We start from the raw sequence: 15,323 nt of genomic DNA on the forward strand, positions 1-15,323 counted from the left end.
AGTCAATAGCATGTGTTAAATTTGAAGACCTATTATGCCACTAGAAAGTAAAAATCTTTGAACAAATAAAAGCAGACTACAGGTGGGAGAAACAGCATGGCATAGATGCACACAAATTAGGCACTGTGTCATACGATAATAGGTAAACGAAGCAGCTAAATAACCACTTACAGAATCTGGAAAGCTGTTGAGGAGAGTCATGGAAGATACACACTTAGTTTCTAGAATATAAAAAGTCATACTAACTGGGGAGGAGTTAACCAAAACATGTGACCCAAAGTATCTGGGTTAATGACTCTAGAAAAACTGCCCCAGGAACAATAGGCAACCATCTTCAACAAAATGCACAAGGGAATTGTCCAGCTCCAGGGAAGAGAGGCAGCCAACAAGATCCTCCATATATGGATCTGACTGACAGATTACATAAAATGTTCAAAAGTAAATCAAACATGTTCTGGAACCGGTGTGGCCATGTAGTCCAGATGAAACATATCTTATGGGACTATCCAAATCTAAAGTCATGTAAGGAAGAGACCTTATACGCTGTAGATGAGATCATGGACACCTGAACCCCCTGCGCTCCAGCTAGTCTTTTTTTGGGATGGATACCTGGAATCAAATGGCGTGATCAAGGAAATCAAGAGATGTTATTGCATATCCTGTTGTATACCGCTATGTAAATACCTCTAGCCAAAAGGGGAAACATTTTAGTACATATTGAAATCTATACTGTAACGTGACACCATTTGTGTCGGAGGAAAAATGGTATCTCACGGAAAAAACTCACAGACATACTTGATTTTCCAAGATTCTCCTCATAGATACCAAAGACATGGACATCGGAGATGGGTGTAATTTTAATATAAAATCTACTCCTGCCTTTAAAGATTGCTTCTAAATCGTTGTCCCTAATCGGTCATGTAGTGGTTCAGCATCCTGAATGCTTGTACAACATATCTATACAATACTTGTGTTTTTCCTACATCTGCATCAATTTCCCATAACAAGGTGTGTCAGTCAGTCACAGAAGCTTTATTCGATTGATATGTTATTTAATCATAAAAGCACATAAGAAAGAAATATGTACAGAAGGTGAAAATTACTTTAAAAAAATATATATATATATCATAATTATTATTAAAACACGATCTTCGGTACATATAAAAGGACAAATATGAAGTTAAAAATCAATTAAACATGCATAAGCTTACGATAAATAAAAACTTGTTTTAAAAAGATCACGATTCTAAAAACACTATGCTCATTGTCAAGATGTTGCAGAGCCTGAAAGGCTGGTCGACATTGGCGGAGACCAAACATTTTTAAAACGGGCACTATGTACAATTTTCTTAAGTGGGAATACAGTTTACAGAAGAATAAAACATGAATCGTTGATTGGGATGAACTATTATCACATGGGCAAGGCTGAAGGTTTCTCGACCAATCATTCATCTTTGGTAATGACACCAATCTATGAAAAACCCCCAGTCTAAATCTTGTTAAAATGAATCTATCATATACACCAGGTACAAAGGTTAGATAGGGATGAATTTTAAATGTGGCTAAAATCATCTGATTTTGGAGGACGGTCGTTTTTAATGAATCATTTGTCATTCTGTGGCTTTCCAGAAGCAGTAGCCCTTCTCTTCTCAAATCCGTCCTTGAAATAGTCCCAAGTGAACTCGGATTATTAAAATTCTCCAAACGGCCAAGGTCATTTAAGAAATTACGTATGTACGCAATCCAGGGGATGTTCAAAAACCCATCCAGTTTACAGATATCTAAAATAATCTCCCGATTCAATTTTGCCTCTTCCTTAATCCAGAGCCTATGCCATAAAAGGATAGGCTCTAGCTTAATTAAATCAGAGATAAAGGTAAGCCCCAATTCTACATAACATACGGAAGAAGTATTACCACTTGGGACTGATAGAAGATATTTGAGAAAGGAGTTCTCAACATGCTGGATTTTATTCACATCTGCTAGCCCCCAGAGCCCTGCTCCATAGGTGGCTAATGAGACACACTTGGCCTTATATATTTTTATGAGTTCCACCGGTGGTCTTTTACCAAATCTTTTAGCGAAGTTAATAAGGGCAGTGGTGGCTCTAAGGAAAGCCAGTTTCTTGGCGTCAACCGCTTGCGCCCATGTGTCACCGTGCGTGAAAAGAATCCCCAAATAAGAGAATTTAGTCGTGGCCGCGATCCTTTGTCCTGCAACAAACATTGTATTAATTTTCTTTGTCCTATGCCCACAGTGCATAGAGTACGTTTTAGACGTGTTTATTCTCAAGCCTAAATTCTTCATAAAATTTGTGAAGCTGTCCAGCAGCCTCTGAAGGCCCACCTGTGTTCGGGACATCAGAACTGCGTCATCTGCGTATAAGAGTGCTGGGATGGGTCTCCCAGCCACAAGTGGACAGTCGTTGTTATTTTCAAGTAGGGCCCCTTCCAAACCATTAATATAAAGGTTAAAAAGGAAGGGGGCCAAAACGCAGCCCTGCCTAACACCAGTATTTATCGAAAAAGCACCTGACCGTTCCCCATTTACCCCACAACGGACTCGAGCCGTAGCTTCATTGTAAAATCTTTTAAGGTAATAAATAATCCTATCTTCTACCCCCAATTTTCCTAAAATGGCCCAGAGTTTACTGTGGATCACACAGTCGAAAGCGGCTGTTAGATCCACAAATACTAAAAACAGATTCCCATTTTTATTTTTTGCCCTTGTGTATTTCCCAATCAATAATGACAGATTAAGACCCTGTTCAACAGTGCCCAGGCCTGCACGGAAGTCGTATTGGACGTCTGATAGGACAGAGTTTGCCTCCGCCCAATCTTGAAGACGTTCCAAGATGACACGGCCCACAACTTTAGTTATAGCGTCCAACAAAGAGATAGGCCTGTAACAGCCAGGATCTTGCCTGCCCCCCCTTCTTAAAAATAGGCACAATGGTTGATTCCACCCAGGTGGGTAAAAAAGCCGAGTTGCAACTTGCAGACAATACCTGAAGAATCATGGGGCCCCACAAAGATATGTTTGACTTAAAAAAGTCAATTGGGACCCCATCGGGGCCAGGAGCTTTGCCTCCTTGGCTAGAAGAGAGAGCCCGCTCTATTTCATCCAGAGTGAAATCAAGATTAACAACTGCAGGAAAAGAGTTAACTGCTGTTTCTCATATTCATTATTATACAGGATATCCGGATTTCCCTCACCTTTATAAACTGCTGAAAAATGGCAAATCCATTGGTCGCCAGTGATAGACACTTCAATGGAAGGGCCAGGATCACTTCTGAGGAAGGGCGCCTTGACCGCCTTCCAAAAGGCCTGGCCATCACCTAGCAATGAGGCTTCGTGTAAGGCTTCCCAGGCATCTCTCTTCAGGGTGGCTTTCCTATCCCTAATAGCTTTCCTGTATTCCCCTCTGGCGTGTCTTATATCATTTTGATTTCTCGGTATCGTGTGCAACACTTTTTGCAAGATAGAATATGATTGTGTACACCTGAAGTCGAACCAACCATTAGATTTCCTAGAGCCCCTTTTCTTTCTAAGGATAGATGCCTGAATTGTACTGGAAATCTCCTTAAAATAATTTAAAATACTATCTGGGCTAGCAGTTTCACTCAGACACCTCTCAATAGCGTCCTTGCATTTACCTATCACATACTTAACTGTGGCGGTCTGGTCAACCATTGAGCAGCGTACCGAGTAATCGTTAAGACTACCCAGAGCAACATTCTCCAGTAACCTATCGCTACCTGACGGCCTAGTAATTCTATTTGAAGGGAGTGTAATCGCCGTACAAAGGGGGAAATGATCACTCAGTGCAATCCCTGGGACGCTAAATGATTGAATAAAATTAGCGTGATTATTTGAGATTAGGGAAAAATCTATTGTGGAACAGAGTCCGCGCCCGCTAAAAGTCCAGGGCATGGACAGGGGGGGGGGTGGGGCGGGGGGTTACACAATTCATTAACAAAGCCCTGATCGAGACTGTAAATTAAGTCATTATACAAATCTCCCACTACAGAATGTTTAAAGTGAGAGGTAGGGGCCCCATCCTCCTGCAACCCACAAATTTAATCAAAGTTGGGACACAGTGCACAATTAAAATCTCCAACCAACAACAGAATTGTTTCTTTTGCCTTATTCACACCTACATTTTTTAATTGTTTGCCCAGATTTTTTATGACAAGACTAACTTTGTCAGAGGGAATATTATTATAAAAATTTGTCAAAACAAGGCAGTACCTTGCGTCAATATCTATTGCGACCACTTGAAAATAAGGGTCGCTAACTAATAATGTTACCTCCTTCACATTTAAATTACTAGAGATATAGGTACATATCCCACCTTTTGCCGTCCCGCTTGATGAGTCCATGGCTGGGGTGTGAAATGTCCTATACCCATTTATGTGAATCACTTCCTGGGTCCAGGTTTCCTGTAAACACAGGATGTCTGATTGGGAAATAAAAGCTTGCCAAAGCGGGTTGTCTAGCTTAGGGCGAATACCAGCGATATTCCAAGAGACAATGTGACAAACAGCGTGCTTATCGCTGTCTATCATTGTCGTGTGGGATACCGGGAGGGGAGGGACCTCTAGAGCAGCTAATGATCCAGTTTGATTGGCACACAAATGAGATACAGGGCCCTGAAGTTCGTCTGGGGTGTTAGCAGTTTGGGAATGTGTAATCGTAGCTTTACCCATTGTCAATTTTCCAGCATCATTGCTCCTAGTAGACCCAATAGCGGCTAAGTTTAAATCAGTAACCATCCCCCTGACCCAGTCAATCAATGGCCTACAGTGAGTTCAAAACATCAAATTGATTGCTCACAGGGTACATGTACCTTAATTCACCCCTACCTTGGTAGTTTTCCACCCCAAACCTAGGTCTACGTGGTCTGATTGGTTGGTAAGTGGGGTGAATTAAAAGTTACCACTATGCAATCTCCATGAAGGGTCTTAATGGAGTTTCCTACCCATCCAATTCTCCTTACCATTTTAAATTCATAAAAAAGAGCATTGCTGATACCTGTCCTTGACGCAATCAAGTGTAAGGACTTGTTACGCAAAGTGGACCAATACTCCAAGGAGTTAACAGGGACTGGGGGGGATATTCGTTACGACAACTGTGTAGCGGGCTGCTTCTGGTGGAAGATTCAAATTTCTAGTAGGATTCAGGGATTTTGCTCGAAGAAATTGGTGGTTTGACCCCTCTTCTTCCTTTTCCTCCACTATGTGAGGTCCTATCTTCCCAGCTTCTCTGTTACCTTTACCGTCCCAGGAACAATAGGCAACCATCTTCAACAAAATACCTACATCTGCATCAATTTCCCATAACAATGTGCCAATAGGTGTGTTAGCCCAAGCCAAGCTCACCTCAAGGAATTCTCTGCAGGCACAACCTGCGCATTTGTCTTGCTGAGCTTCTCGGAGATCAAATAATTAGGGATCCAATCTTAAATAGACTATAAAAGGCTGATCTTCAGCAAAAGGGATCAGGATTCCAAGTAATGTAATGATAACTGCACCCGGTAATTATCAAGTGTAAAACTCTTTTTGCCTGCAATTATACCCAGGGCAATTTTGGCAAATCAAATCTTCGAATATTCGGAAGTTGAAAGATGCCCAGTAATTACAGCGGTATGCAAAATTCAGTGTGGTTCCCCATTTACAAGTTTAAACCCAGAATAGGAGGTGTTTTTTGGACATGGTAAATACCTCTCCTACCAGTGTCAGTATTAAATACCTCAAGCTCCTCTGCCCCACTTGCGATCGGTGTCAAAGGCCAGATATGGAAATCTTTACCTGGACTAATTGTTATATGAAAGCTAACCATAGGTTTTTCCAAGCTGGCCTCACTTAGTCCTTTATACTGTTTTCCTCCGATGACTCATGAGCACCAATCGGTCCTTTTAACCTATAGTCTGCCAGTGGATTTTCCTACTGTAGGATCTGTTTAAGGTTACCCCCACTTTTTGCCTGGTGTAATACTGTTTCTGACTAGTCTGCCTGGGATCCTGCTGATCAGGACCCAAGTCTCTGTGGTTTCTCCCCTAAATTGGATGGTGAGTACCTAGGTACATCCCAGATTGGCTACTAGTGCACCATTATAAGTCCATAGTACATGGTACTGAGGTACACAAAGGAAATCCTCAGCACATGTCTGTAGTGTATCTAAACAATTATCTGTACATTGTATGCATAAATATTAACACAGTATTTTGAGTTTCTTGTTTTTCTTTCTTTATTCTTTAGTTTTTCTTCACCGTGACTCTGGAGTGCAAGAGAGTCACGGTTTTGGGCTACATTGATGACGGAGCGGTCCTTACGAGCTCGTGGATTGGTCAGATGGAGACCTTTCTTGAATGAAGAACCAATTTTAACGCATAAGACAGATATTTTACCCAATGTGGGTTGGATTTATCACCACATAAGAAAGGAATATACCAAAGATTGTAGAGCCTTATGAAAGTCGCGGGACGATTTCCCAGTGTATACGACAAAACACGTGTCGGCTGAAGAAAAACTATAAGAATAAAAAGAGAAAAACAAAAAACTCGAAATACTGTGTTAATATTTATGCATACAATGTGCAGATAATTGTTTGGATACACTACAGATGTGTGCTGAAGATTTCCTTTGTGTATTCAGTAGCCTCGGCCGCAATTTTGGGGGAGGTTGGTGGTTCTCCTCACCTTACAACACCGTCCAGAATTTAGGATCTATTGAAACTAATATATGTGCAATTTTCCTGAGTGGCGCCGTTTCACCTAGCTCAATACCACTGTCCGTTCAGAGGTCTCATGGTACTGAGGTACCCAGGGCATAGGTGCACCAGGGGTTCCCCATGGGCTGAAGCATGTATTATGCCACTCATGGGAGACCACACAAACTGTGACTACGGGCCTGCCATTGCAGCCTGTGTAAGCTGATGCTATCACCACTTACAACAGATATAGGGTTTTCTATAGCGGAGGTCACTGCACTTCACACCTATAAGGAATGTATGGCGTTACAACGCATACATTTACAACGCAGTTTTTCCATCGTAACATCCATTACAACGCATGATTTTACATCGCATGCCGTCAATATTCATTTTTAGAAACTAAATTTACAATGAATTCCATTACATCGTATTACACCATTACAACGCATACCATTACATTGTATACAAGTTAAGTGTTGGATAGTGTAGGGGTACAAATTACTATTCCCAATCCAGTAAGTGCAACAGTAGAGTATGTGTTGGATAGTGTCAGGGTAAAAATTACTATTCCCACTCCAGTGAGTGCAACAGTATGGTAAGTGTAGGGTTAAAATCTATGCATTGTAATGGTATGCGTTGTAGTGACATTCGTTGTAATGAGATGCGATGTAATTGCTGCGTTGTAATGGCATGCGATGTAAAGGATGTTGCGTTGTAATGACTGTGTTGTAAAGGTAGTGTAATGTAATGACTGCGTTGTAAAGGATGTTTTCCCCTATAAGTCACCCCTAAAGCACGCCTTTTCAAACCTGAAGGCATGGTGCTCGGTTCTAAGTTTGAGGGTGTCCCTGCATGAGCGGGACATCCCTACATCCTTCGGAGTCCATTCTGCCGGGTTGTAAGTACATCAGCCATATCGATAGATAGAGTGGTCATGCGTAATTACGCAATGACCATCTCTAAACTGGCTGTAATGAACCCTGTCATGTTTGGTATAAAAAATGTTGGAATCATACCTTCACACCATAGACTGTGTGGGAGGTATGATTCAATACACTGTAAATCTTCTCCGGGGGGCCCTCAGCGCTCCCGGTACCAGTCTTCCAGAACGGGACAGTAAGCTAGGTCTACTGCCTACCAGAGACACGATTCTGCCCTCCTGCAGCTGAGCCAAATTCGAGCAGGGGAAGGTACAACAATAGATATCCTGTCACAAGGAGGTGTGACCACTTCCCAGACAGGGTTTAGTGTATTGGGGCAGGATGAGACTGCTTGAAGGGCACACTTGGTGTCCTCCTTGCATACTACCGTTCAGGGAACCGTTGGCTCCCGCTCTGGCACAAAACTAGACAAAGGACATGGGAGTATCCTCCCCGCTGTCCAGCCCCTTCTCTGGGAGAGCCCCTAAATCATCCTACCCTTTCCTTAGGGTACTTAAGGACTTACTTGTGGGTAGGTCCCTAGATTCGTTGTGGGATTCGATTCAGATTCAACTCTGGGTCATCTTTAACCGTCTGGACACACTGACCACGTCCTGCTGACCGAGTAGGACTGACAGCATCGAACTTCGCTTTGAAAACCGAAACTGCAACCGGGAAGACTCTGCTCCAGGTCTCATCGGCCTGCAAGTCCGGTGCACCATCAGTGTCCGTTCTACATACAGGTTCCTCACAGGACCTGTGGACATCAAAGACACCCAAAGGAATTTCCCTTAGAGTGAACGAGTCACTCCCCTGCATCTGCAGGCACTGCATAGTAGCTGATCGGTTTGCTGATCCAGGGCTCCTATGGACTCCAATAGGCTCGCTAACACAGGTGGCGATTCTATAACTCCCTCGAGGCCTGCACTGTCATCACTTGACATCGGTGGGCATTCGTTTCCTATGCCACCTGGTCACCCCCGAGTGGAATAGACTCTGTCCCCTCTGCTTGCAGGTACTTCTCAACTTAAATCCGCCACTGGGTTCCACCGGACACTTTCACCTTCTTCAACAGAGGCATCTTCCCGAAGTCTTCCATTGAGTTCTACTGTAGTTTTCAATGCCACTTCACATCTATGCACTCGCATTCCCTAATGAAGGTATCCTTGGTTCCTAGAGTATCCAAGGGTGGGGTGGCTCTCCAACCTTCTGTCTTCCACGGGGCTTCTTCAGGGTCCACTGGGAGGGGTTCTTCTTTAAAAGTGCAAGACTTACCCACTGACTTGAACGGAGCACGCGGTTGCGTTCCTACACTGCACACGGCCTCCGTGGGATTCTTGGTTACTTACCATAGGTGGTTCCTTGGGTCCCCTACACTTCTACGTCTTCTGGGTATAGTCTTGACCGGTTGTGGTTCGCATCCTACTATTTTAATACATGGTTTGGTCTCCCCCTGGCAACCACTGTGTATTCTTGCTAATTACCTGTTTTTATTGCAAAGTTTTGTGTGCATTGAGTATATCTCCAGGTAGGAGATATACATATGTGTTAGTGAGTGTCTTATAATAAATACATGTTTTTATAAATACACTGTGTGTTTCTTTTTCACTCAATCGGTACCAATAAGATTACGTTCTAGTGAAACAAGCTGCTTTATACTCCTCTTGGACTAAGCCTGAAGGCTGCTCTCAACAGCTACCACTTGGAGAGCTTTTTAAGCTTGTCTAAGACCCCAAAAATTACCATAGGAGTTGTCTGAATTAGTGCAGGGTGCTACACTTACATAAGTGAGCACCATATACATAGCCAGCTTTCTACACATACATTGTACTCTTTTACACGCCAAGTGCTACAAATGTTTCAACAAAAGTAACCCCTTGTAATAATACCATATACAAAACAGAAACACATGGGTAAAAGGTTCCAGAATGAAAACTCACATTTTAATGTAATTTTCTATTTGTCTTTCTTCTTAGGTGTTGAGCATACCAGTGGTTTGTCTATTTGATGCTTATATTATAAACAATGGCCCAGATGTATTAAGATACTTTTGAACCAACCTATGTACTAATCATAATAGTTTGCAGACCAACCTGCCTAATGAATATTAATTAGGCAGGTCACAATTTGCGACTTAGTACAATAGGCAGCAAAGTCCTGGATGGCGGCCTGCAAGGAACAGCAGACCACTATGCATGCCCGTTTTTGCATTTCAAAATGGATTTTTTTTTTTTTACAAGCAACCAGATTTTCTTAAAGGAAAATGATCACTGTCTACTCCCCCTTGAAGCTGCCATTCCAATTCACTCAGAGAAAGCAGTTCAAATAGGACTTCCTCTCTTTTGGGAATGAGATACCACCCCAACTTAGCAGTCAGTAACTTATCAATTGTTTGCAAACAGCCTTAGTGATGCAAACCATACATACAGACATCGCAATTTGGAAGGCACGTTCATTCTTTCTAGTTTGTAGAGAATACATAATCAAGCCAGAGATGTACATTTGAGGATACAGTATGCCATGCCATGCAGTATACGCAGGCTGTCCCCTCTACATGTTATGAACAGATAAGGAAGTTAAGATCTATTGCTTTTCCTGCTGATTGACCTGAATGACTAAACACCCCCAAAAATAAATTTCCATTGCTTTTACCGCTGTTCACTATTGTTTCTAAACCACCTCAACCTTAGTCGATGAGGTCAATCAATCAGGATTTGCAAGCGCGACTATTCACCCGTGAGGGTATCCAGGCCAGAGAATACTGCTGCTGGGGAGGGTACAGTTGAACAGCAAGGTCTTCAGTCTTTTCCTGAATTCCAGCAAAGAGGATAAGATCCGGAGGTGAAGTGGGAGGTTGTTCCAAGACTTTGCAGCGAGGTAGGAAGAGCGTACTCCACTCTTGCTGCTGTGGCAGATGGGGAGGTGACAGAGGAGGAGGGAGGCAAAGCGCAGGTGTCTGGAGGTTTTGTGGAAGCTCAGGCTCCATGGTTGTGTAGGGCTTTGAAGGTGTAGATCAAAATCTTAAACTGGAATCTCTTCTGAATCAGGAAACAGTGGAGCTTTTTGAGATGGAGGGGTGACGCGGGCCCACTTAGGGAGGTCTAGGAGGAGTCTGGTTGCTGAACTGTATGGTCTGCAGTCTCTTGAGGAGGTGCGAGGTGATTCCTATGTAGTGTGTGTTGCCATAGTCCAACTGGCTGGTGAGAAGGGCTTGGTTAACGGTCTGTCTGGTGTCAATGGGAGCCACGTGAAGATCCTACCGAGAATGCAAAGGGTGAGGAAGCAGACAGATGAGACTGCGTTGATATGTCTTTTCATGGTTAGCTTACTGTCCAGGATGATGCCAAGGTTGCGTGCGTTGGCGTTCGAGATGGGTGAGTGTCCTCGTTCAAGGCCAGCAGGCATCACTCCATGGGGGGGAGGAGTTCCACAAGACCAGCACTTCTGTCCTGTCAGTGTTGAGCCTTGGGCAGTTGTCTGTCATACAGTTGGTGATGCTCGTCATACACCTGTAGAGTTGGTCAGCGTGCGGAGGGGTCTTCTTATACTGAGAGGATCAGCTGGGTGTCATCAGCATAGGTATGATGTTTAGTGCATGTGTTCTGACTATGCTGGCAAAGGAAGTCATATAGGTGTTGAACAGTGTAGGGATGAGGGACGAATCTTGAGGGATGCCGCAGATGCTGTTTTTAGGTTCCAAGGTAGAGGTAGCCGGATTCTCTGGTTTCTTCCGGTGTGAAAGGATAGGTTACTTACCTGTAATCCTAGTTCTCTTCCAGGGGTATACTCATTAAAGTCATAAGCACTGAATAGAACCTCCCACGGGCAGGGACCCCGGAGCAGTAATATAAAATATATACATCTATAACTATATATAAATATATGTAGGGATGCTTGACCAAACTGAGGATCCGCTTGAGTATCAGAATATAAACAGTAATGGTGGGCAAAGGTGTGGACCGACCGCCATGTAGCTGCTTTACATATCTCTTAGATAGGTACTTTTTAAAGCATAGCCGTAGTAGCGGCTTTACCTCTCGTAGAGTGAGCCCTTGGCTTGCCAGAGAGCTGCTTGTAAGCTAGCTGATAAGCTAATCTGATGCAAGATACTATCCATCCAACAACGGACCTTTTAGAAGAGGGAAAACCAGTGTGCACTGGACCGTAGTTAACAAGGAGACGGTCCGAATTTCTTATATCTTTCGTTCTATCCAGATAGAATTTTAACACCCTTTTTAGATCTAGTGAATGCAACGCCCTCTCAGGAGGCATGGAAGGATTTGGAAAAAATATGGGTAGAGTGATAGACTGATTAATATGAAAGTCCGGGATCACTTCAGGTAGGAAACTTGGGTGAGTTCTCATAACCACTCGATTACCATGGAAAACGAGATAAGGCTCTTTAGCACATATGGCCTGAATCTCACGTACCCTGCGAGCAGAGGTAATTGCAACTAGAAAAGCGGCCTTCCAAGATAGATGCTGGAGAGAAGCTTTGTGAATGGGTTCAAAGGGGGAACCATTTATTTAGAAAGGACCACATTAAGTTCCCAGGCAGGGGAAGGTAACCAAATTGGTGGGAACACCTTTTTCAGTCCTTCTAGGAAGTATTTAACAACTGGCATTTGAAAGAAAGAAGCCTGAGTGGGAGACTTTCTATAGGCTGTAATAGGTTCCAGATGTACTCTGATAGAAGAGAACTTTAAGCCTGCTTTTGCGAAGTACAAAAGATATGGCAAAATAACTTGTTCTTGACCCATGATAGGGTTCTGCTTCTTAGCTGTACACCATGGATAAAACCGCTTCCATTTGAAAGCATATGACTTTCTCGTTGAAGGCTTTCTCGCTTCTTTTATGATCTGCATACAGTCCTGCGGGAGACCTAGGTGACCATATTGTAGGAACTCAGGAGCCATGATGTTTATCTCAGTGACAGGAGGTTGGGGTCAAAAACCTTCCCTCCTGACTTGGTTAACAGATCCGGATGGCATGGCAATCTCCGCTGCGGTGTCTTGGAGAGGTGTAGTAGGTCCGTGTACCATGACTGGCGAGGCCACTCTGGTGCAATCAGGATCATCTGTCCTGGATTTGTAGAGCTTGCTGATCACCAGTGGTATGAGAGGGACTGGTGAAAAGGCCTAAAGTAATTTCTCTGACCAGTCGATCAACAGTGCATTCCCTCTGGTGCCTGGTTGAGGGTACCTGGATGCAAAGGCATGGCATTTTGTGTTTGCCACGTCTGCGAATAAGTCAATGTCTGGAGAACCCCATCTCTGAAAAATGTTTTGTGCTAACCCTCCTTTAGCACAGTCATGTGCTTCGACGAAGTTTCGGCTCAAGTCATCCACCTGTGCATTGAGGGCGCCTGGAAGGTGAACTGCAGATATGGACATGTTCCTCGCCAGTAGCCATTTCCAAATTGCTTGAGCCTCCAGAGACAGGGGTCTGGATCTGGTCCCTACCTGTGTGTTCAGGGAGTACATTGTTGTGGTGTTGTCCATCTGAATCAACAGGGAGAGAGAATCTATGGAGGGATAGAACGCTTTGAGAGCCAGATGAACAGCTCTGAGTTCTAACATGTTGATGTGGTAAGTTTTCTTCTTTTCCAACCCCATCCCCTGGGCATGAAGAGATCCCTTGTGAGCACCCCAGCCCTGAAGAGAGGCATCTGTGACGATATTTTGTTTGGGAATTTCCTGGTGGAAAGGAACTCCTTTCAGAAGATGAGTCTGATGCATCCACCATCTTATTGAGATTTGGACTGCGTGAAGAAGAGTTATGGTGTCTCCCAGCAGTTGAAAACTTGAGACCTGTAGAGCTGGTTGTAAGGGTCTCATCTGCAACCTGCCATTTGGAACAATGAATATGCATGACGCCATCGAGCCCATCAGAGAGGACACCTGCCTGGCTGTGGGATGAGGTGTTCTCAGAAGAGCACGACCTTTGTGGAGTATTGATAATAGTCTCTCCTCCGAAGGAAACGCTCTTGCATTTGCAGCATCTGGCATAACGCCCAAGTAGTGAATCCTCTGCGTAGGGTTGAGGATAGATTTCTTGAAGTTTACAAACAGGCCCAATCGGTTTAAGATTTGAATGCAGTAATTCAGATGTTCCTGCAAGAGACTGGGAGAGGCACTCTTGAGTAACCAGTCATCTAGCTGAGGATAGACGAAGAGGTTTTGCTTTCTCAGGTAGGCAGCCACCACCACCATGCATTTTGAAAAGGTGCGAGGAGCAGACTTGAGTCCGAAAGGAAGGACTTTAAACTGGAAGTGGTTTGACTCGGTCCTGAAACTTAGAAACTTCCGGTGCTTCTGAGGAATTGGGATGTGAAAGTAAGTGTCCTGAAGGTCTATGGAGCACATCCAGTCCCCTTGATGAATGTGTGAAATGATTTGGTGTAATGCCAACATCCTGAATCTCTCTTTGAGGACAAATTTGTTTAAGAGTCTGAGATCTAGTATGGGCCTGAACTCCTTGTTTGGACCTTTCTTTGGAACCAAGAAGTAGCGGGAATAGATCCCGTCGATGTTGCCAGGGAACCTTTTCAATGGCATGTTTTTGCAGAGGTGCGATAAATTCAGGAATTGCACAGGAGAAACGGGGTCTGTAGTCGAGGGTGCCTCTGATGGTAGTGGACCTACTATCCACCCGGGTGAGGAGCGGAAAAAGTTGTTTTTGTGGAGTCTGGAGTCCCTGGCTCGGAGCTCAGAGGAGGAGTATCTTCAAGAGGCGGGAGGACCAGGTTTCCCACTGCTAACCCTGGTCCAGGCGTGGACAGGCAGCCTTTGGAACACCCACAGCGCAGCGCTTATTAAGTAGGTCCTGGAAGGAGGGGCGTGTGCTGTGTGCCCTGGATGGGGAAGACTGGAGCCAGAAAATGGGGAGAGAGTAGCATCAAACAGGTGGGAAAGCAGGAAGGCAGGAAAACGGGCAAAAATACTAATAACACGCAATTCAAGTTGAGAATAGAGGATACTAAACAATAAAGAGATCAAAACACACACAACAGAAAAAAGCAATACAGGGAATAAGGCAGTCAAGCACACCAAAGGTAACAGCAGAAGCGGGTAGACCTTCTGCAGGGGCAGCAAGGGGGAGCTTGGTCAAAAACATTGCACCACAACTCTTTGAGCAGTAATATTCCATAAAAGTCCATAAATGTGAGTATCACAAAACCAATAACCATGAATTTGAAATCATGCTTGCTAACAAAACTGGAGTTCAAAAAGTAAATCTACTAATGTCAAAATGAAATTATTGGTCAGTTAAAGCAGTGGAGTTAAGATATAAATATACATTCCTTCAAAAATATTGTATGATCAAAATAAAGAAGTTGCCTTACCAATTACTTTTCGCGATTTCAGAAATTTCTGCATGAAACGAGAGCCAGTGAAAAGGAGCTCGAACATCCTTTCTGCACTAATGTGGAAAAGGCGATTCAAGTAGAGCTTCCCTTCTAGATTATCTCCATGGAAGTGCTCGTCACCTAAGTGAAAGAGAGAACAGAAAACAATCAGCTGGGGAGCTCATGTGTTACATACAGATGCACAGAAAGTGGAACAGACATTAAATCTTTATTTGCTTCATCAATATCAACATTATGTAATCATCAATTCAGATACAATTTTCTCCCAAAACTCTGTATGATGTGAAATATTTCTACCTCTGTACTTGAGTTTCTGTAGT

The 15,323-nt window shown here is 43.6% G+C and overlaps 1 protein-coding gene across 5 annotated transcripts in view; it reads right to left on the bottom strand.

The window, feature by feature from the left end:
• The window catches only part of GRAMD1C (GRAM domain containing 1C), a 1,366,575-nt gene that overhangs the window by 355,011 nt on the left and 996,241 nt on the right, over positions 1 to 15,323 (bottom strand). For all 5 annotated transcript variants that reach the window (XM_085621077.1, XM_085621075.1, XM_085621076.1 and 2 more), the window contains one exon: positions 14,980 to 15,123. In XM_085621077.1, the coding sequence (XP_085477203.1) occupies positions 14,980 to 15,123 (144 nt within the window). The remainder of the gene's footprint in view (positions 1 to 14,979; positions 15,124 to 15,323) is intronic.

Source organism: Triturus cristatus, chromosome 8, assembly GCF_964204655.1.
Source record: "Triturus cristatus chromosome 8, aTriCri1.1, whole genome shotgun sequence".
NCBI lineage: Eukaryota > Metazoa > Chordata > Amphibia > Caudata > Salamandridae > Triturus > Triturus cristatus.